This window comes from Helicoverpa armigera, chromosome 3, assembly GCF_030705265.1.
Source record: "Helicoverpa armigera isolate CAAS_96S chromosome 3, ASM3070526v1, whole genome shotgun sequence".
In the NCBI taxonomy this organism is placed as follows: domain Eukaryota; kingdom Metazoa; phylum Arthropoda; class Insecta; order Lepidoptera; family Noctuidae; genus Helicoverpa; species Helicoverpa armigera.
This window is the reverse complement of record NC_087122.1, coordinates 10,818,715-10,841,730: the sequence shown is the minus strand read 5'-3', so window position 1 is coordinate 10,841,730 and position 23,016 is coordinate 10,818,715. Positions and strand designations below refer to the sequence as shown.

Below are 23,016 nucleotides of genomic sequence, written 5' to 3'. Positions count from 1 at the left end.
GGTACACAGTTTAGTTTGAAATGCAAATTAACAATAAGTAGGTAGGTAATTTGTAAGTCGTTTTTCAGTAGCGTGAATTATTAAGACAAATAGGCTTGGGTAATTTGTAGTCAAATTGTTTTAGTTACATTATTTTTCAACTTTTAAGTCATTATCAGTGCTGGTGTTTAGTTACAAAACGATAAACTGTGAATGATGAATACTTTCTGACATATGTTATAACGTTACTTAATTGAAATTTAGTTTGGCATTGAAAAATAACTGGATGCATATTACTTGACCTAATTTAGGATCCTAGCGAAATCGTGTAACTACCGTAGGTATACAGTATTATGTACCGTAATCTAGATTAAAAATAACTTGTAGTTATTTTGTAGGAAGGTAAAACCACACAAAATACCTTGTACATCTCTACCTATAGTAGTGTCGTTTTTAAAGGAAAAAGTCAACATAAATAGTTTGATAGTTATTTATAAATATTAGCTATTTACGCTTCATTTTCATTAAAATATACCTAATAAGACTATAAAAAGTGTAACATAATAAATACGAGTTTTTTATACATAAGGTCATAGAGCAATCTGATCCATTATTTTCCTTGTTTTTTGTATCAGCTATCGATTGCCAGCGCATGCAAATATTTTTAGGATTCCCATGGGAATTCCCATTCGCAAAGTTTTATGTCACTAATGTCAGCTGATTTCAACTCAGTTATAATACAAAAGCCATTATTCAAAACACAGTTCCTGTCATTTGAACATCTTTGGTAGTCGTTACGGGTAGTCAGAAGCCAGAAAGCCTGACAACTTTAACAATGGGTATTATGCCCAGGTAACTGGGTTGAAGATTTCAGGTGGGTTATCGCTCCTTATAAAGCACTGGTACTCAGCTGCATCCGGTTAGACTGGAAGCCGATCCTTACGTAGTTGGGAAAAGGCTAGGCAGACGATGATTCAAAACGCAGTTCCATATTTTTATAAAAATCATGATCTATTCTGAGGAAGACATATACACGTTTTATCATTAAATACAGTAAATATTATTGTATTGCACTTGAAATTGATTACAAACTTCATACTTAATTATATAAATCAGTGACTGATAAAGCATTTATAAAACTGTGTATTAATAAAGGGATTAAATAATACTCCGGTTCATTTGTCACTCTTAACTATATAGATGTTTAATTACCCCCACCATGGGTATGTATTGCTTCAATACTTCAATTTTCTATATAAATAATCAAAGGGTTTAGCCTTATATAAAGTTATCAACAACCTCTTTCAGGCCTTTTTTCTGTGAGGTTCTGTAACTGTAAGGTTAAGTACTATACCTAAATCATCAAGCTCGCTCAAAGCAGGTTGGCGAATTCAGATCATTTAAGTCCAGGTTTCATCCCCATGTTTTCCTTTACATTTAGTCATTCATAGATGTCCAAGATACGGCACATTCATACTATAGTTAGGACAGATAAATAATGAAATACATAAGGATTTGCCTAACCTGAAATCATGAAATCATAGAGAGGCTTTAACAGCTAGACAATCATTTCTGATGAATCATTTCTGCCGATACTAAACAAGATCAGCAGTTTTCTTGTGGTCATTGTAAGACTATAACTATTTCATATCCAGTGAAAGTTTATTTTCAGAAATTTATTTCAAATAGAATTTATTTAACAACTAACAAACACATTAATTTTCTACTGATAATTTAGAAAAAAAAATACCCTCAACAACTTTTTAATTTTTAATTTTTATTTTCTCTTTTCATAAAACATAATTAACTTGCTCACAATCCAGCAATTCAGAGTACTCTTTTCCTTATAATTAGCTTCAGCATCTTTAACTCTGTATTAAGAATTAATTCATTAAATAATAATCCTCCAGTCTTTTGTTTCTAAACTTAACTTTACTTTTAACCTCTCTTCCTTCTTTCACTTAGCTATCTCTTCTCACATTCCAGGGTGCCTCAGGGTTAACTTTTCATCATGTTAACCCGTAGAGCTGCATTCTTTGAGGAAAAGTTGAGGGCTACACTGAAAGACTTGGAAACCAGCAAAGATCTGTGCAAACAGCTGTTACAAGAACGGGATGACAGCGAGGTAGAAGTTAAGGTCATTGTTGACAAGAACACTGAACTTAAGAACCAGTTAGCTGAATTACATATAGAACATATGGATATACTCGACCAAAATCAACATCTTAATCGACTAGTGTCAAACATGCAAGAGTGCAGCGACACACATGAACTGGCTTTAACCAGGATCTCTGAGCTGGAACATGAGCTAAGCAGAGCCCACAACACCATCACACAGTTGGAGTCTGCAAAGTCCAGTGAACGGTCTGCGAACACCTGCAGCCTGTACGATGAGCTTGTTGGTAGTGCATCCGGTTCTTGTAGTAATCAGCCAATGATAACAATTGACTTGACCAATGATACTTTAGCTCAGGAAAGTAAAACATTTACATCACACAATAAAATTAAAAAGTATTTAAAATTAAATAGAATAATAGGTAAAATTAGAAAATCATTAAAAAAACAAAAAGTGTATAAATCAAACAATTTCCTTAGGAAAAAGAACATTAGTTTAATAAGTGATTTAGAACTTTGTCAATCAGAATTAGACGTATGTAGGTCGTTTCATGACACTGAAATTCAGCGCTTACAGGAGGAACTTCATATTAAAGAAATTTGTCTTAGGGATATTTTCCACAAATATGAAGCTTCACAACAGGATTTGAGTAAGCGCATGCAAGAGGCCTGTGAGCTGGCAGACATAGTGAGGTGCAATGCAGAGAGGTATGAGTCATTGACAAATAACCTTTCCTGTAGTTGTACTTGCTCCCCAACACCTGAGCCCCAGTCAGTTATCCCGGCACCACAGGTGACTCAAGTGGCTGTCACCCATGATTCTGATTCTATTACAGTTATAAATAAAAGTGTTACATACATTTTTTCTGACAAATTTGGTCAAGGATTAGGTAGTATATTTAATCAGTGTTCGCAACAATATGTAATTAATAATTGTTTACCTGGTGCCAGTTTTAGCCACTTAATAAACACTATTAAATTGACAAAGCTAATTCCCCATTCTACAATAATATTACTTTATGGAGATAGCTTTAATGTTACAAAAAAAGATATCATAGAATGCATTAGTCTTGTACTACATTTAAGTGTAATAAATAAATGTAAATTCATAATAGGTGCCTTACCTTACTCTTACAGTTTGACTGAGGAACAAAATAGGCACATTTTCGACCTAAATATGTTAATGTACAATAGGATTAACCGTCTTGAATCTATTTCAGTTTTTGATGTTAATCAATTTGACAATAGATTTAAACTAACTGAACATTCTATGTATTTGCCACCTAGTTGTAGACGACATATTGCTAATCTTTTAGCATATAATATACACACTGACACAGGTACTTGTCATGTATCTTCGGATATTGTTAGTAATACTACTAACATTACTATTGATACGCCTACTAGTTTAAACTATTAGGCACGACAACAGGTGAGTCGAATGTTTTGAATCTTGTACATCAAAACATGCAGGGCTTATCTGGCAAGGAGTTAGAGTTAAGTTTATTTATGGAGACCCATAATGTTCATGTTTTGTGTTTAACTGAACATTGGCTAAAAGAGCATGAATTACTGTTTATTAATGATAACAATTACACAATACAGAGTGCGTTTGTAAGAAGTAAGGCTATTCGAGGCGGTTCCTTGATTCTAGTTTCAAATAATTTAAAATGTAAACAACGCCCGGATATAGTTAATCTTTCTATCGAGCGCACTATAGAGTTGTCCTGTGTGGAACTTGAGCGCTATATTATAATCTGCGTTTACCGCCCCCCTCAGGGAGATTTCAGTATATTCGAATCGGTAATTGAAGATTCACTTAATAAATTAAAATCAAGTCACAAATTTAAAAAAATTATATGTGGTGATTTCAATGTTAATATCTTGGAGGCTTCGCCATTAACTACTAGAATTTTGAACTTATTTAAGTCTTTCAATTTAGTGAATTTATTTTATGAACCAACGAGAATAACGGCGTCTTCTTCTACTTGCCTCGATAATGTATTTACCGATTCTGTTGAATCAAATAATACTCTAGTCTTTAACGACCTCACGTCCGACCACTGTGGCCAAAAAGTAAGTTTTCCCATGGTAATTCATACAAGTCCACTTAAAATTGAATGCAGGCCCCATTCAGCTAGTCGTTGTAACAGATTTAAATGTAATATAGCTAAAAAAATAAAACCCAACATTATTAACAACGAGGATCCTAATGCCATCTATGGATCACTTTTCGGTATTGTTCAGAAAGAATTTGATTCTACATTTAAAACCAAAACTTTGGAAATTAAAAGTACCTCGGCCAACTTTAATCAATGGGCCACCACAGGTATTTATAAAAGTAGAGCGAGGCTGTATGAGCTATATGAAATAAAAACGTATCAATTTGATGATGCATTTGTTAGTTATGTTAAACAATATTCTAAATTATTTAAAAAGGTTTGTAATATCGCAAAATCTAAATTCTTAAGCGATACAATTAAAAAGTCAAATAACAAAATTAAAACCACATGGAAAATAATAAATAACGAAACTGGTAAATCGGTCAGTCATGAAAAGAAGTTTGAGATCCTAGTCGATAACAAACTTGTTAGTCATGCGGACGACGTAGCAAAAGCCTTTAACGAGTTCTTTGCCGATATACCCATAGCTACAACTCGCTCCTTAAATTCTTCTTCGACTGATGCTGAGAAGCTTTTACGTAGTTCTGTACCCAAGTGTGACTTCTTATTCAAGTTTGAGCATGTAACGCCGCAAGACGTCATCAATGCCTTCAAAACTCTCAAGGCAAAAAACACCGGTGATTACTGGGGTATTTCCATTAAACTTTTAAGTCATATAATTGACATTGTTGCCCCCTATCTAGCTGTCACATTCAATAAATGCGTTGATGCCGGTGTATTTCCCGACCTCATGAAACAAAGTAAAGTCGTTCCCTTGTTTAAATCAGGAACCAAGTCGGATATTGGTAATTTTAGACCAATTTCAATTCTACCTGCGTTTAGTAAAATATTTGAAAAGTTAATACTCAAGCAGTTGCTCAGTTATTTTAATGTAAATTGCCTCCTCCATAGCGAACAATATGGCTTTACTCGGGGTCGTTCGACCACTGATGCTGGTGTTGCTCTTTAAAACATATTTTTAATGCATGGGAAAACTCTCAAAACGCAATAGGGTCTTTGCGACCTCTCCAAAGCTTTTGATTGCGTTCAACATGACACACTTTTACGCAAGTTACGTTATTACGGCGTTCAAAACGGAGCTTTAAACGTCATAGAATCATATTTAAATAATAGATTGCAATGCGTAGACATCAACGGTGTCAAATCTTCAGGCCTACCAGTTCAATTAGGCGTGCCGCAGGGTTCTATTTTAGGTCCTTTCTTATTCTTAGTATATATAAATGATTTACCGTTCCATTTGAAAAATATATGTGATATAGTATTATTTGCAGACGATACATCTCTCATTTTCAAAGTTGATAGGAGTAGAGAGCAATTTGATGACGTGAATAGTGCACTCTCCTTAGTTACGCACTGGTTTACAACAAATAATTTAGTTCTTAATGCTAAAAAAACTAAATGTGTTAAGTTCACTTTGCCTAATGTGAAACACTTAGGACCTAATATTATCCTAAATAATGAAGTTCTTGAAACTGTGAAGTCAACAGTGTTTCTGGGAATAACAGTTGATGCAAAGCTACAGTGGGGCTCGCATATATCCAGCCTCGCGGGAAGGCTTAGTTCTGCTGCCTACGCCGTCAGAAAAGTAAGACAATTCACTGACGTAGACACAGCTCGACTAGTCTATTTTAGTTACTTTCATTGCGTTATGTCCTATGGTATTCTACTGTGGGGCAAAGCTGCAGATATCGAAAACATTTTCGTACTACAGAAACGAGCCGTTCGTGCAATATATCAGCTAGGTAGCAAGCATTCCTTAAGGGAGCTTTTCAAAGAAATAGGTATCCTTACTGTGGCATCTCAATTCATCCTTGCCAACATACTATATATTAGACAGAATATTCATCTGTACACTAAGAAAAGTGATGTCCACAGTATCAACACTAGGAACAAGCATAAACTGTGCGTACCCATTCACAGGCTTCACAAGGTGCATAGAACATTTAAGGGGCTAGGTATACGATTTTATAATAAACTTCCTCAGTCGTTATTAGAATTGCCATTTGATAAATTTAAAGTCCAAGTCAAATCTATTCTGTCGAAGAAAGCCTACTATACTGTTAATGATTACTTAAACGATAAGAGTAGTTGGTCCTCATGTTAAACACCGGACAGCTTCAAGAGTTATCATTGATAGTTGATGTGATTTATTTTAATTTTATACGTGACATTTTCCATTTTTGTATGTATTCTGACAGATTACCACCATCGTACTGTTTTCACGATGGGTTGTTTCGCAATTTTGTAAATGGTTTACTAGCGACTGTGAATCTATTAGTATTAACTGTTTTCTTGTTATGTGGTTGCAAGTCGTCATGCTCCCTTAGACGGTATTGCTTGCGGTAGCGTCGGTGGTCGGGTTGCCTCCCTCCCTCAAAAATGTGCGAGGGGGGCGATGGCTGATCCTCGCGTTATGCTCGTGAACGGGTGCTGCTTGTGGTACCAGGTCGTCTTGCTGACTACATATTTCTTGACCCGTAATATAATGTGTATGACTTTTGATTTGAACAGTAGTCCTAGTTCACCGTTTTCATTGTTTATGTTGTAAATCTGTTTAATTTTTTTTTTATATAATATATAAAAACACATCGTGTTTCACATGTCGGTAGGTACGCCCAAAAACTATACCTATTTTCACTGAATGGAGGCCTTATGTTCTCTCTTTTTTTTGTTTTTTTTACACATTATATATATATTTTTTTTGTAGCTGCTTGAGCAATAGGTATGGGTAAGGTGTGTACTAGCTAACATGATTACATGTTTACTTGCTTTTTTTATACAAATTTATGTGTATAATTTTGAGTGATATTTTTATTTATTTTTTTGTATACGGTTCTTCAAACCATACAGACAGAATTGTGTTGCTGGGGAGTTTGTTCCACCACTTCTTCTTCCCAGCAAAAACACATAGGAAGTGGTGAAGGGCGGGCGTTTTGGGGGCTGTCTTTTGTAGATTTGACGTTCAAAAAGTGCTGATTTTCAGCCTACTTTGAATAAATGACTTTTGATTTTGATTTTTTTTTGATTTTGATTTATGTAGGTACTACATTTATCTCAAAAGTCAAGTCAAACAGTCCTATTTATCTAGTCAGACATAATAATTATAATACTGATTGATGTTTATAGCGTTATAATTGCGCCATATTATAGGCATTAATTATAAATACTATATTAGCGCATAGCTAGATGATAATTAAGTATTGAAGTTGGATATTGAGTTATTGTAATTTAAACAGAGTTATTATGATTATACATAGGTATAAATAGTGACGTGATTTATTGACTAGAATGTATTATATTGTCGCTATGTATTTCTGTAATAAAGCTAGACTATAATATTATATGACTCTTAAGTTGAAGTTCACTCTGTATACATGATGGATGAGGAGAGAAAAAATATAGACTCAAAAAAACATACCAAAAACTAAAAGGTATTTTACGAGTATGTGAAAATGTTAATTTAATATTAATTATTTAGGCATATCTATCAATTAAAATGCGACAGTTGATAAGTTGAAATTTTTATAACTCCCATCGCTGAGAACAATTAACTATGTCTGCAATGTTTTAGAACAACGATCTAAAACTTCATATGGCATTAACTTATAACGAACAAACATTACATAGACCATTTCACAGAAATTCCAAGACACAATTTACTTACAACGAAACTAATTCAGTTCCAGACTTGAAGGCACTCCCTTATGGTGCGTTTACCCTAAGATTATCATTCGTCAAAGTGTCGCCTAAAAGGCAGTCGAGACAAGCAAACGTTAATCTTGCGAGGGAATGCCTGGATGCCAGACGTCCAATATCGTCATGTTTCACGCAGAAGTCGTGAAGGCAAGTTCGGATTACAAACGGTTGATGCGACGCGACGGTTGTACGTCTGATCATGTGTCGCGCGTTTTGTAAACGCTCGCGTCACTTGTTTTATTGTATAATATGTACCTATAGTCTAGACTAGGGAAGGGTATTAGATTTTTAGGTTCATTGCCTATTATGTAGGTACTGCACTGCCCTTTAAAAGAAAACCTACTTTAGTATACTCTTTGTTGATTTGCCAGATAACTGGCTCTATTTTGCGAAGTAGTTTTTGGGATCAGCGCAATAGTTCTTTGATTCCCCCATATGATTCTAAAAAGATACAAAAAAAATTACCTCTTAAAATCATATAAGCATATAGGATAAATAAGAGTTTGCAAACTTTAATTTCACAGAAATCTCGTGGTAATAATGATTTTATTATTTCTCCATACATCTCTATCTGACGTAGAATGTAATTATTAAGAATAATTAAGGCTAGCGTTACACAGTTAGGCTTACACATAATTAAGAAATATTATGCAAAAAAGTTTGGTAACAAAAAGTAACACAGCGCAATATGTTGCCGAGTAGTTTCGCAAGATTCCTGACCACACCGAACAAAATACATCTGATACTAATTATTTAATTAAGGAAGTTAATATTGTATTTTGCGTAAGCTTCAGTCTGATTGGTGCACGTATGTATATGCGAAAGATTTAATTATTTGAGCTACTGTTGAAACGCTAATGTGTTTAATGACTCGACAAAAAAAAATATCTTAGTATTAAATGAAATAACTTATTAAAAAAATGATGTTTTTCTTTTATGCATATTGCACTTGCAGGTTCTTATTTCTTAACCTTTTTGCGTCTTTCTATTATGATTATAGAATAGAGATGAAAAAAACACTGGGAATTTTCAATATCTCCTGGGAATACTCACACCCCACACGTATTTATTCCCAAAATAGATAACTTTCCCATCTCACTTGATTGGACCAACTCAATTCTATTACCAGTTGATTCTAAAATAAGAGCAAACGCCCATAGGCCGAATTGACCGGACACATTCATTTACTGCATGTATATCAATATGCGACGGTTAACCATTGTGTGACCGAATGTTATTCATTGTGGAGGTGAACTTTTGAAATAATGCGATGGGAATTATGTGTGAGTGAGTAGTGGATGTATTTTTGATTAGGAACGGCCACTAAGTGGGAATTATAACAACTAAGATAATGTTAGTAGACAATTTTAGTAGTTCTGTAGTTTTATGGAGGTCCAAAAAAACTTGAAAGGCGATTTAACAAGGCAGAGTTAAAGTAGTGCTAGTGCGTAGTGCTTTGAAAATAGCGACATAGGAATAAAATTGAGAACTTTTTTTATGAAGTCGGTAAAAATTTAAAAGCACTTTTTCTTGTATCAGATACAAATTCTTTTGTCATAATCAGATTACATGAAACCGTGAAGTTTTTTCTTAGAAATCAGATCACAAAGTTCTCTTCGAAATAAAAGCAAGTTTTTGCGGTTTATCTGCTTATTTATTTCGTAGTATTTCGTTCGGTTGGCGTCAACTGAAGTAAGGATTTATACTCTGGAGGATTCTGGCCAATAATTACAATCTAGCTTTCTTATTTATTTGGGATTATGTGGTGCCGGGGAGAAATATATTCCTTCCTTTATTGCCATACTGTTTTTATTTTTAAAAGGTGAAGCTTGTAGGTAATCTACAGTGAAATAATTAACGAAATAGGAGACCATTTTTGTCCTAAACAGAGTAGTTATGTGTGTTATGTCAAAAATGTCTTTTAAAAAATTACGTCAATCTATCAAGCATACGGACTAATCATTTAAAAAACTAGCTGTGCATAAATATGCTTTTGATCCATCACCAAAATAACATTGTAACTCAATATTATATAAAGTACACGTTGAAAATCCAAACTTTTCTGAATGATATTTGACAAAAATCTATGCTAGTATTACATCATGAAATATCAGCGCTGTTGTAGCCCGAACACTTGATACGTCCAGCTGTTTCAAGTGGGTGTCATAAAAGATACTCCCACGATGTCAGGGAGAGAACTTTGGACAGGGGTGACTTTTACATAATAGTCAAATATAAGGCTATTAGATTTTAGAATTGTTTAGATTGTCCTGTCTCTTCTAGTATTATAGAGTTTGCTTGTTTCCTTGAACTGGTTATCTTAGGAACTCATCAAGAGATTGAGGCTAGGGAATCAGCCAATTGCTGTCCACTGCTGAACGCCATCCATCCCGGTCATGGTCAGCCCGCATCCATCCATTCTGCACAGTGGACCGACGATTTAAAGATGGTGACGGGCAGTGGGTGATGGTATACCATGAGATAATCACCTCAGTATTATATTACGCATTAGTATAACGCAGTTCTCTATCAATGAATAGTCTAACATAATAAATCATCAAGACATCGCCCATCACAAAGGTCAACGACCCCAAAAACAGTACCACCAAACACTCATAATTGATTTGAACAAAATAACTCGCAGTAGACGCGACGAATGAAATACCGATGTCGGCCCTGGCGTTCAATTCAGTGTTTTCAATACATTTCAATTGGCGTCATTTGATCGTTCGTTTGTTGCACCGGATCACTTCGGTATCGGCCGATTGTCACTCGATATATTTATAGAATTACTTCTGTTGTTGCACTTGTGTAGGCTTTGTGTGCACTCGATTTTGTACTGTAATGTGTTTTACAGACGTTTGTTATGTCTGTAGTTTTTGGATGGGTTAAACGATCGTGTTTTGTTTTTCTTTGGAATTTCTTTCTGATTGAATTGGTGCAGTCAATTACACTCTCTTTCGTATATTAGTAGTAGTGGTCTAAGCACCCTTCTTGGCACATTACACTACGCACGTGTGCCTAACCACATTATTTTGACTACCACTACAATAGTTATTGTTACCGCTCTATCGCTCTGGTATCTAAGCTACAAGAATCATAAAAAAACGCTCTCATATCTAAGCTACAAACTAAAAAAATACAATATTAAAACTTCAATAGTAAGATCCTTTGATAAAAACCCGCACAACTTAGTTGATATAAAACAATTTAATAGCACTCCAAACTATAAAAGGGAACTGAGATCGAACTTCGAGAAACACTCTACAAAAAGTTTATCTTCATTTTCATAGACTTTACTTTCTTACTCACCCACTTCGCAACTGGGACAGTATTGAGTTTTTCTTACTGGTTGTTAATTAAAATCTTGATATTTTATAAAGGTTCGACAATGATTTGAAATAAATTATTTTATGTTGCAAACGAAATCTATAAACATATCCAGGGTAATTAGTAGCAACGTGGAAAGACGAAGAAGTAAGTTCTAAGTAAGACTGACTGAAATAGTATGTGTGTTTTTGTTGTATGTTTTTTTTTTGTTTTTATAATTTATAAATTAAATACTAAGTATATGAATGTCAAACTTTTTTGTAGCTTTTAGTTATCATTAAGTAAATGCTGTGGTTTCCTGTAATTGGGGAAACATTGTAATCAGTTCCTATGTACATATTTGTGTTTAATGTAAGTAATCTGTGTATCCTCTGTTGGAAATTAAATAAATAGGATAGGAGGATACCTGAAATTCCACCAGAAAAACAATGTCCACAATTTTTTAAGCGTTACTCAATAATTTTGTATCATGATAAATATTTTGCTTTACTCAGTAAAAAAAGTTTTCTAGAGTCGCAAACGAAGGTGAAATCGCAGGAATCCACTAGTCCACAATATAATAATCAGATTGCAAATGCATATTCTATAAGCCCGATCTTACCTTAATCAGTGCGACACAAGAATAATTTTAAAACCAGTTTGATATGTTACCTCGTCGACCCGAATGTTCAAGGACCCACTTTACTAGATAACTGATAACAATGTATGTGCCTGGATTATGTGACGTCACCTTTAGATAATACCTTTTTGTGTGTTTCGGAGGGCACGTTAAATTGTAGGTAAAAGTGGTGGCCTAGTAGGTAAAGAACCAACCTCTAAAGTGTGTGGGTTTGATTCCAGGTCAGATGGTACCAAGGCAACTTCTCCAAATCTTGGACACCAATGACAGAGTTTCGGATGGCACGTTAAACTATATAGGTCACGGCTGTCATTGAATATCTTTGGCAGTCGTTACGGGAGTCAGAAGCCAGTATGACAACCAGTCTTACTTAGGGGTTGCTTAGGTAACTAGGTTGAGAAGGTCAGATAGGCAGTCGCCCCTTGTAAAACACTGGTGCCCCAACATAGGTAGTTGGGAAAAGGCTCGGGAGATGATGACTTTTACATGATTCCTTTTTTTTAACAAAATATTGGTGGCTTTTATTAGATTGGTGTGAAGTGACCCCTAAGCTGTGAGTGAGGTATTGTTTACCAGATAAAAAACTATACCAATACTTACTAAGACTGAAGTTGTTTTGTTTAATTTCAATAACAACAGGACTGATTTGAATATTTCTTTCAGTATTAGGTAGCCCATTTATCAAGGAAAGCGAAAGCTTTGACTTTTTCTTCGGGTGCGTCAAGTTGTTCACGGGACGTGGGTGAAATATCACAATAAAATTATTATTTGCAATCTAATGGAAGTAATTCAATAAAATGTTTATTTTGAGATTAGAGTAGGTGTACGAATTCGGTTAAAAAGGACAGTCATGTGTGAGTGTGTGCAAAAAAATATATTGAAAACGAGAGTGGAATAGGAAGCGACGTTGCGATAAAACCATTTTTTATAGTCTAAGAATACAATGTCTATAAATCAGTCAATCTTAGTAGTGATATTATGCGATAAAAGAGTAAAATATAGTAGGTAGAGTCTAGTCCAAATAATATAATTTTGTTAGGTAGGTACATAGATGAGGAAAAACTGGTTTCATTTTGCAGATTGCAGACACAATTTTAATACACATAACTTACATAGGTACATAGTTATAAAGTGCTTGTAACTAGGTATAATTATAAAATATGAAAAAAATATGTTTCTAATTATTACATTGTTTGTTAGTTTAGCCATAGCTAAGAATGTCACGGATTTTACCGATAAGAGGTACCTACTCTCGGTAAAATGGTTTAAAATAGTATTTATGTTTAAGAAATTGCATACGCTGCATATCATGTAGCAGGTAGATTCCTAATATAGGTACATATTATTTAAATTAAAAAGGTATTTTTTAAGTACACTCTACTATTATAAAGTCCCCAATTACTATACGCCTGGAAGTACTGAAAAAAAAATATTTATCAAAAATTTTTACGAACTGAAAATCTACCATTTTCCTTGACCATATTTTCAAGTTTTTACCTATATTGTTTGTAATCTCTATTATCCTAAAGCTACGTTATAATTAATTCCGTAGCCCTCATTATTTTCACCCGCATATCAGCAAAGCTTTTACTATCTTCTGAAACCAAACGAAAAAACATCGCTGCATTTGCATTTTGCCGAGCTCGCGTCAGATACAAGGGGAATCTTTTTAATTCGATTTACTAGCCGTCCCGGTTGCAGGGATTTTTTTCCCAGAACATTCCAGATATTACGACGTGCTGACTGATGTCCTGTTCCAATAGTGTTTAATTATCTTTAATAGATTTTTGTATGATGTAAATTTGAAATTATGGTAATACAGTAATGAAATCGCGCGTAGCGTGATCTTAAAAAGCAGATTATTCGTGTTTTTGCAAAGATAAATCTGCTAACATTACCACACATACACACTACATAACCACATTTTGACTCGTTCTGAAGTGATGATCGCTCTTCTATCGCTATCTTTGTATTTTCTCGTATAAATTCTGTACTCTCAAACCGCAATCGTCAATCGGTACTTTTCAAACAACATAATGATCATGCTCTCAATACCACAATATTCGAACCAATAAACAAAAAAATCCGATTCAAAAACAATACTTGAATAACTTAACTTAAACTTGAATGCATAAGCAAGTCCGTATAATTTTCTTACTGCAGTTAAGTTACGCGGCGTTTTTCACTAAGGTTGCGGCAACCACGGCATTTGTTCATTAGTTCATACATTTACGTGTATTAATGATTTGAAATAGATTATTGGGTACATATGTGTATGTTTGTGTTTTACCATAGTAATGGTCTTTTATGATGTCAGTTGTAAGATAGCCCTGAAAGGGACTTTCAATGTTGGTTTGCTAGACTTTCAATTGTTTTTCTAATTTTATAAACAAAAAAAAATAGTTTGCGTTTGTGTTATGTTCTTCTTTGCCTATAGTTTTGCTATAGTAATGTATTGTTATATGAATTGTTTACTAATAAAACAATGTATTACCTTTACATTGTGATGGAATTCAAACTTACTTAGTATAAATTGCATACACTTTCTTTGAACAGAAAACAACCGACTGTTTTATACTAATTAGTCAACATTTATAACCTAGCTAGGTAACCCCTAACCACGTTATAAGGGTCGAGAACTTTCCGTAGCTGCGAAGAAAAATGTTTTGCTTAGAAATGAGTGTTTTTTCAACTTTATTTTGCTCACGTAAAAGTTTTTGCTTCGTCCGAATGAAAATTGCTCTTGACTACTTTTGTATGGATTCTGTTTCTATAATAAATTGAACTTGGGTACTAGTTTACTGGAAAAAAATATTGGTGCTTAGAAATTAAATATCTATAGGTTATTTCTGCCTTTGTTGATTAAAAGAACGAAAAATATTAATCTTATTCAAATAACAATTACGTAGGAAATTTACAGTTGAGGTGTCTACGCTTCTTCTTAGTGCGTTACTGACTAGTATCTAGTAGTACTCAAGTTAATACATAACATTTATGTCATAGATTCTCTCGTTGCCGACCTATCAACCCCCTTCATGTTCAAAACGAATATTTTTCCTAATGATTATTTTCTCTACATTCAATGATATTAAAATAAACCCAGCACTTATTTAAACAAAACTACTGTTTATAGCAACCAGCACGAAATAAACCAAAACAGTGGCACATAAGAAACATAAAACAATGTATAAGTGACCGAACACATCCATATCAAAACATATCACAGTGTAACCGAACAGTGTATAATCATATCGAGTGTTAGTGTAAATTGAGTGCTATAAGTGTTGGAATAAGAGTGAAAATTGCGTGAAAATGTCTGAACGGTTTAAGGTGACGAAGTTTGAGGAGCCCTCGGGCAAAACGTACAAGAATTATGGAGCTACGTCTGCTGAGAGCGACGTGGAGCTGAAAGGAAAGCTGCTTCCAGACTCAGGTTTGTTTCACACATACATTATTATGTGCAGAATTAGTTTACCAGGTATTTAGGTATTGTCTACACATATATGTATTGGTATATTTAGAATTAGTATACCGGTGTAAGGTCTCTAGAGTATATGTATTTGAAATGAGAAGAAAGTTTATTGCAAGGTAAAATGGTTTCTTATCTGCGTGATATTATATTTTTGTAGTTAAGTTAATGCTTGCTGAAACAAATGTAGTCGATACTGGTAACTCCATGTTATGGAGATATTACACAAAATAGGACTTTTGATCTTAGTTTGATTTATATAGGTAAATGGTAACTAGGTAAATGTTTTTCACAGCTGAGTTATTTCGCAATTAAAATTCAGACTAAGTCTGACTTATGAGAAAATCTAAATATACTAGAAAACGAGGTGTACAGTTAAAATAAATTTAAATATTATGAATAAATGTTTAACATTATACCATTTGGTGGAGCTTAACATAACAACTATAATAATTTTACCATTTCTTAGAGGTAGAAACAAACCAGCGAAGTGTTAATATGCTATTTAAATACAAGTTAAATAAACTAAGTGGATTCGACTTTTGAATCATAAATTAAATTGAAATTAATGTTATATTTTCATGAAGCTAAAATGATAACCGCGAAAAAAGCAATTGTTAACTTTTTACCCAACCTTCTTGAAAATATGATCTATAATTTTCTGTGCTTAACGTTAGTAAATAATTGATGATTTGTCTAATTAACATTTTTATATAACATTTCTCCGTTTCATAATATCTTGTCTAAGAGTTCCCAACTTGTACAAAAACAATACCAACTCACAAAAAAGGTCTGAAAACTTCAGCTAAACAAACTTCTTATAAAAACTTTGAGGGATTTAATAATAACCTGTTAAAAACCTATTATTTTTAATGAATCGTCTTAATTGAAGGGCTAACACTTAAACGGTGTTAATGGCTGAAAGGTCAGAGAAAATCGTAATAAAGTCATCGTTAAATTCTTGCTTGTATTAAACACGTTATCGTCGACTGACTTGTAGTGTTAATTAGATTGTACCTACTTAATTATTTTCAATTTTTGTACACACCAATGGCTGATAATAAGGTGAAGGAAATTATCTCGAGGAAACCTGGACTATATAGTCTGAAATCACCAACCCGCATTGAGCAAGCGTGGTGACTAACGCTCAGTCCATCTCCATGTGAGAGGAGATCTGTGCCCAGCAGTGGGACGATAAAAAAAGGCTGTAACTGTAACTGTACACACATAAATGAAGAAAGAAGACAGGAAAAAAAGAATTAACAAAGGTAATGCTTATTTCTAAAAAATCTCTTATTATTTTATATTTATTTTACAGATCTCTCTTTTTATACTCAAGCACCCTAGATACCAGGTCCTTTTGTGTATTATCTGCTTCTGGAATTAAAAGTTTTTCCTGTATTTTTTCTTTAAAACTGATGTATACGTCTTTTCTCATAACTTAAATACCTCTTTCACTTCAGTGAAATTGCAGTTGAATTTTAGGAATTCTTTTATTTAAACCTATGCTAGAAACCTTTCGTTTTTATCAATTTTCTAATGTATTTCAAAGTATGCACTCCTTTCAATGACAAAATGATTCGAAGAAGTGCATGCATCCTCCTCACGCATGCGCACTCAAAGATTGATCTAGAATAAATTCAAGTGCTCAATTGTGCGTATCCCGTAGACACCAGATACCTACTAATCAAATATGTTGTGGTTGGTGGTACATAGTGAACTTATCAAATATCATAGTCCAAAAGCGCTTTTTTAAAATTTTTCACGATAGTAATTGCTTCAGATGTTTTAAGAGACCAATAATATTCGATCAAACCACGGTGTTTTCAGTACGTTTAATAAAGCGATCGGTACATTAATCTATACTAATATTATAAAGCTGAAGAGTTTGTTTGTTTGTTAGAACGCGCTAATCTCAAGAACTACTGGACCGATTTGAAAAATTCTTTCAGTGTTAGATAGCCCATTTATTGAGGAAGGCTATAGGCTACTTTTTATCCGGGTACGGGAAGTAGTTCCTACGGGATGCGGGTGAAACCGCTGACAGAAGCTAGTCTAAGATAAATATGACAAGTATTATACCACCCAACCATTTGCACACTACCACTTTAACTTAAGCAAGAAACCAAGCATCGTTACACAGTAACTTCACTAACACGTGATTAAGTTAACACCACTCACACTAATGCATGCTCACTAACACTAATTAACTGGCTATTTGCATAATAAGCAGTTTTGGCACGATTGATAGTCTAAAAGGACTATCAATCGTGCCAAAACTAAGTGCGTAAGACTATGATGGGGAGTTAACTACTATGATTACTTTATACATATAATGTATACAAACAAAATTATCAGTTTTGTCGATGAAGCTTTGACTATTAAAATACTTCAGTAATTCAGACTATTCTCTTTCACGATAAATAGTCTGCAGGAAAACTTTGGTCAGTAGATATTGAAGCATGAGAAGGTACAGTCATTTTTCACTTGAGTAAAATGGTCTCTCCAGGAAAAATAAATATTTTTTAACAACCTATATTTTGCCCACAATTGGACACAGGTACCATTATTAGTCACTTCTAAAAGTATGAATCAATTCTTTCACAATAATTTTAGGTCTCAAACAAACTGAAAATATTTCACATCACCACTAAACACTACTATAAACACCAACCGCAATGTTTCCCTCATTTTCTTATGCAAGTCTATACAGAACAATGTAAGAAACACATAGGGTTGCTAAAACCAGCCGGCTTCGCGTTCCTTTGTCAACTTTGTACGGGAGCCCGGAAAGCGGATCCAGTGTGACGGTACTTAAGTGATGTGTGAAGCAAAAAATAAAATGCGACAACCCTATTTTGAGGGAGGTTTAATGTGTTGTAGGGTTATGGAGTTGCAACTTATTTGTTTATACAATATATGTAAGCTTATGTCGTTTTCTAGTTACTGGATTTAGACAGATAGACAGTCGCTCCTTGTGAAACACTGTAAGGAGTAACAAATTGGGAAAAGGCTAGGCAAATGAAGATGATTATGATGAGAAAAAATAAGACTACGAAACTACTGAACTGATTTTGAAAAAATGTTTCGCTGTTAAGTCTAAAGTAAAGCTATATTGTCTCCAGGTGATAATGGCTATATTTTATCCGGGTAACCAGCGTATTTGGCCGGTTTGTAATCTATTATATCGTCTCTAAATGTCCCCCTCGGGAAATCCTGTAAGTAAACACATTTCAACTTCAAGAAAACACGAAAATTATCCATGATTTATAGCCTCTACCGGCGGCTTCACTCGTCATCCGTAGGAAGTACTTCGCGCACCTGGATAAAAAGTAGCTTACAGCCTTGCTCAATATAACAGCACAGCCACAGCAGTTTCCGAATTAGCGTTTTCATATAAAAAAAAACAAACTCTTTATCAATGAAGATGTTACTTTTAGATTTTTATTTGGCTCTCAATTAACTTTATTTCAATTGCCAGATACATCACACTACTTAAAACACAGAATAAACAAATATAATAATTTCTTTGTATTTTAACCATGTTGTCAACATTTAAAGCCATTTCCCACGGCTGGCGTGTCGCGTGATTATTAACCCATGAACTCAGACTATGGTGTTCTAAGTATAGACTTACTGCGAAAATATTTTTACGCGAAATCTTACGTAGGTATAGTAAAAATAAGGTAATAAAATAACTGGAAGTATGGTTTATTTATTGATAAAATCGCGTGTAGTTCACATGTGATATATGTGATGTATGTCGAAGATGTAAGTATGTATATTTTTATGTTCGGATACAAAAATAAATATCTTGACGGGTGATTTTTGTTTTAAAATTGAATTATAAGTGTAGTGTGAAGCTAAAGATTGGTTGCTTCATAACACCTATGGAGTTTGATATAAGTAGCAATATTCAAAAAGCAGGTAGTTCACTCAGAATACTTCTTTTTGTGACAGATTTAACTTTATATGTTACTGTGTTCCGTCCCCGTGTTCCATCCGATTCCCGCACCCGAATAATAAGAAACCTATGTATGTTCTTTCTCTACTAAGTATCTGTGTACCCCATTTAAATAGGTCCAGTATTTTAAGAGCCCAGGCAGAGTTTCTTTCTCATTAAACATAGTAGAGATTATAAAAAATCCAAAACAGCGTCAATTAAAAACTAAAATTCTCGTTTACCTAGCATGATAAAAAATAATAAACAGTCCTCTTTGAAGACTAGGTATAAAGAAGAAATTGAGGTGTAACAAAACCTTTTGAAAATAAAACTTTTAGTTTGAAGTAACCCGTTTTCGCCGTCGAAGCCTTAATACCCGAGAGATAGACAGTTTACCTCGTTTCAGCCATCACAATTTCAGAAGAATAAGAATATAAAATCTTACAGATTTCATTCAGAATGTTTCAGAATGCATTATTTCTCGCTAAAGAGATGAAAAGTTAATGCTGCGTGCAGAATTTTGGAGTGTTCAACTGTGACCTGCACACTGGAAACTTTTAGTCGGCCGATAATTTATTTGGGCTCATAAATCAGTCTGAAGATGAATGATAGGCACATAACAAAAATGGTATTTAGCCGGTAACAGAAATAATCAATGCCAACCATCGGGTCAATTTTCTGCCGATTGTTTAGTCTGCAGTGTGCAGGTACTCTTAAAGTTATTCACATTATATTTTTAATTTTGAGACTTAAAAGTTGGCGTTTTATTAAAATTCCATTCACGGTCGAGTGTAGGAGTGAATATTCGTGGGATAAGTTATACATGCTTACGGTTTTGAAGTAAAGTATGAATGGAGACTTTTTAAGTAAGTATTCCCTGAAAGGCTTAATAGTGGTATCTAAAGGTGAGATTTCACCGGTGTGCGGGCACTGAAACAAATGAATGTTTCATCTCCCCCTTGCTGTTAGTATAATTGTAAAGTAATGTTTAATTTTTATATTACTTACGTCTAGACTATTAGGTATTTTACCATCCATTAGGCTCAAACTAGACTCGAAAAGATTTCTCAATATTTTCAATATTCCAGCTATTCTTAAAGTTAATCAAAGTTACACATAAAAAACGATATAATTAATAAACTTGAAAATATATGCAAAGAAAATAGTCTAGCTTCTCAAAATTCCAAATAGGCTGTTGACTTAGTTAAGTCGATATAGCGTTTAAATAAACGTAGTTCAATGCCAGTTAACTTTGTTAGGTTAAGATTAAATACCCAAAATGTCTGGGCAAACGGTACCCAGCGCCCTTGGCGGTCGGAAACAAGGGCACGAAACCCATTTAAAGGTGATTATACTTGTTACTAGTTTAGAAACGTGAGTTTGTCTACGTCCCCACACTATATGCTGCTTTTTCTCCCTATGTACGTACATTCTGAAAAGAGAAACATTTGTGCTATAAATAAGTATAGGTATGATATGATCCGGGGCTGCGGGTTGTTTGAAAGAGATACATCGGCCCAGGTACATAAAGGGCCTATGACGGAACACGACGGTTTTTAGTCAGTGAGAGTCTGACACTCCCTCACCGCTGCTAACCCACAGCGTGAGGGGTCATTTGATGATTTTTGACGTCGCTAAAAAAAAAAAAAAGGTATGATATGATCTCTCTCCGGTCGTGTCGGATAGCCGTCCCATCGGGCTATGAGAGTGAAGGAATAGTGAGTGCACCTGTGTCTGCGCAAATGCTTGCTAATCTCCTTCCTGAGAAGAGCCACCGTAGCCGATAATTGGCTAGGAGGACATCATCAAATATAGGTAGGTATATATAACTATTTGTACATAGCTTGTCATTTGTGTTAGGACCCATAAAACAAGCTAATAAAAAGCTTACCGTGGGGCTAATCGACCGTGTGTGAAAGGTGTCCATATGTCAGATATAGAGGTAGATGTTATTCGACAATTTACGTAATTAAAAGATAGACCAAACCAGTACTCAGTCCCAAATTAGTTGTAATCCCTAAGTTAAGTGCAAAGTGCTATGTTTTTCTTGAATAAATAAATACTTATACTTACTTATAAAAGTTAGCATCCCTAGGCAGTCAAGTAAACTATACAATACTATATCTATTGGCTTTATAGTAAGTAATTGTACAGAATAGCAATCGCAAACAAAATCAGGAACAGCACAGAAATAAATCGAACAGTCGTTTCAGTACAAACAGCGACAAAAGTGCATACAAATATGAGTTCGGAACTGGAGTAGGAAGTTAAGGAAATGGTATATAAATGGCGTATAAACGAAGCGTTTCCTCTAACTATTGACTTTCTATTGTAGAAAGGAACAATGGAAGTAAAATATAAAGGGGTAAAGATGGGGCAGTCATGGCAAAAGTCACCGCTCTTCGCGATTTCACCTGCGACTTGTAAGAAAATTTCCCAATAGTTGAATATTTCATCGTTTAGAAGTGTCAATTGATTCATCATTTTTATTTCAAAGCATGTGTTAGATAGAGCCTACTTATCGAGGCTGCCTCTAATCCGACTAAGCGAAGTATTTCCCGCTGGACATAAACAAAGTCACGTGTGGAATCGAGTTCATAATAAATACTGTGTCTAATTAATAAAAAACCCTGCTTCAATGTATGTACTTGATACTTTAGTCTTATACCTACTTACGTACTTATACTTACTCGACCCTTCTCTGTACGAGAAGAGGCCTATAGTATAGGCCCTATAGTGGGACAAAAAAGGACTGATGACGATGATGTACTCGATACGATTTTGAACGAAAAAGTTGACCTACATGCACAAAAGTCGGGAGCGTTCGGCACAGTTCGGAATTTCCCGAAGCGAACTAATAACGTATCGTGAGTCAACAGACTTTGTTTGTAGACAATAAAGCCGTGTTTGTTCATATGTCTAGTAGTACCCACATGTGCTTGTGTTTATATGTGAACTCTTCAACGAAGAAATGGGATAAATATTAGCAAACTAGCTCTTCTCTGCGGCTCAAGGCGTTCTAAGGGAACGCCGCTTGCTTCCCGCACCAGGGTAAAAATTATAGGCTCTAGATAATTATAATAATCTTGTCATAAACTTTACCTTAATTGGTTCAGTAGTTTAGATGTGAATCTTTCAAACTTTTGTCATCATGAAAAGTAAAATCTAAGCGTAGAGATACTCGTAAGCTATGTTCATCTTCAACTAAAAGCTATCTTATATAGTAACTAGTCTATAACATTTTATACGTTACTCAATATTTTATATTTATAATTGGTTTCCAATATTCCATCATAATATACATACATTTACAACAAAACCTACTTTACCACAAAGCTGTATTATAGAACTCAATAAACAAACAAACATGCGCACATGAAATTGGCTTGCAACTTTACTTCGGCGAAAAACTTTTCTCGACTGATTTCAGACAAAATGGATTTTCGAAAGCCTGTCTCAAAAATTGAATATTCTAGCTTTGGGTGTAGAATATTCACCTCATTGCATTATTTGTGTTTTTATTTTGTAGAATTGTGAGGTATTCTCCTACTTTTATCCTGATGATTAGGTATTTGGGATTAGCGCAACACATTTTTCTGTCTGATGTCATATCACAGGTATTATTTTAAACCTTATTATTTTTCAAGCAATACGTTCACGATTATCATCAGCCTTTTAATCG

The 23,016-nt window shown here is 34.3% G+C and overlaps 1 protein-coding gene across 8 annotated transcripts in view; it reads left to right on the top strand.

Moving 5' to 3' along the window:
• Kcc (kazachoc) overlaps nt 1-23,016 on the top strand; it is a 466,160-nt gene that overhangs the window by 945 nt on the left and 442,199 nt on the right. For all 8 annotated transcript variants that reach the window (XM_049836553.2, XM_049836552.2, XM_064043647.1 and 5 more), the window contains exon 2: nt 15,056-15,355. In XM_049836553.2, the coding sequence (XP_049692510.2) occupies nt 15,235-15,355 (121 nt within the window). In that variant the 5' untranslated portion in view covers nt 15,056-15,234. The remainder of the gene's footprint in view (nt 1-15,055; nt 15,356-23,016) is intronic.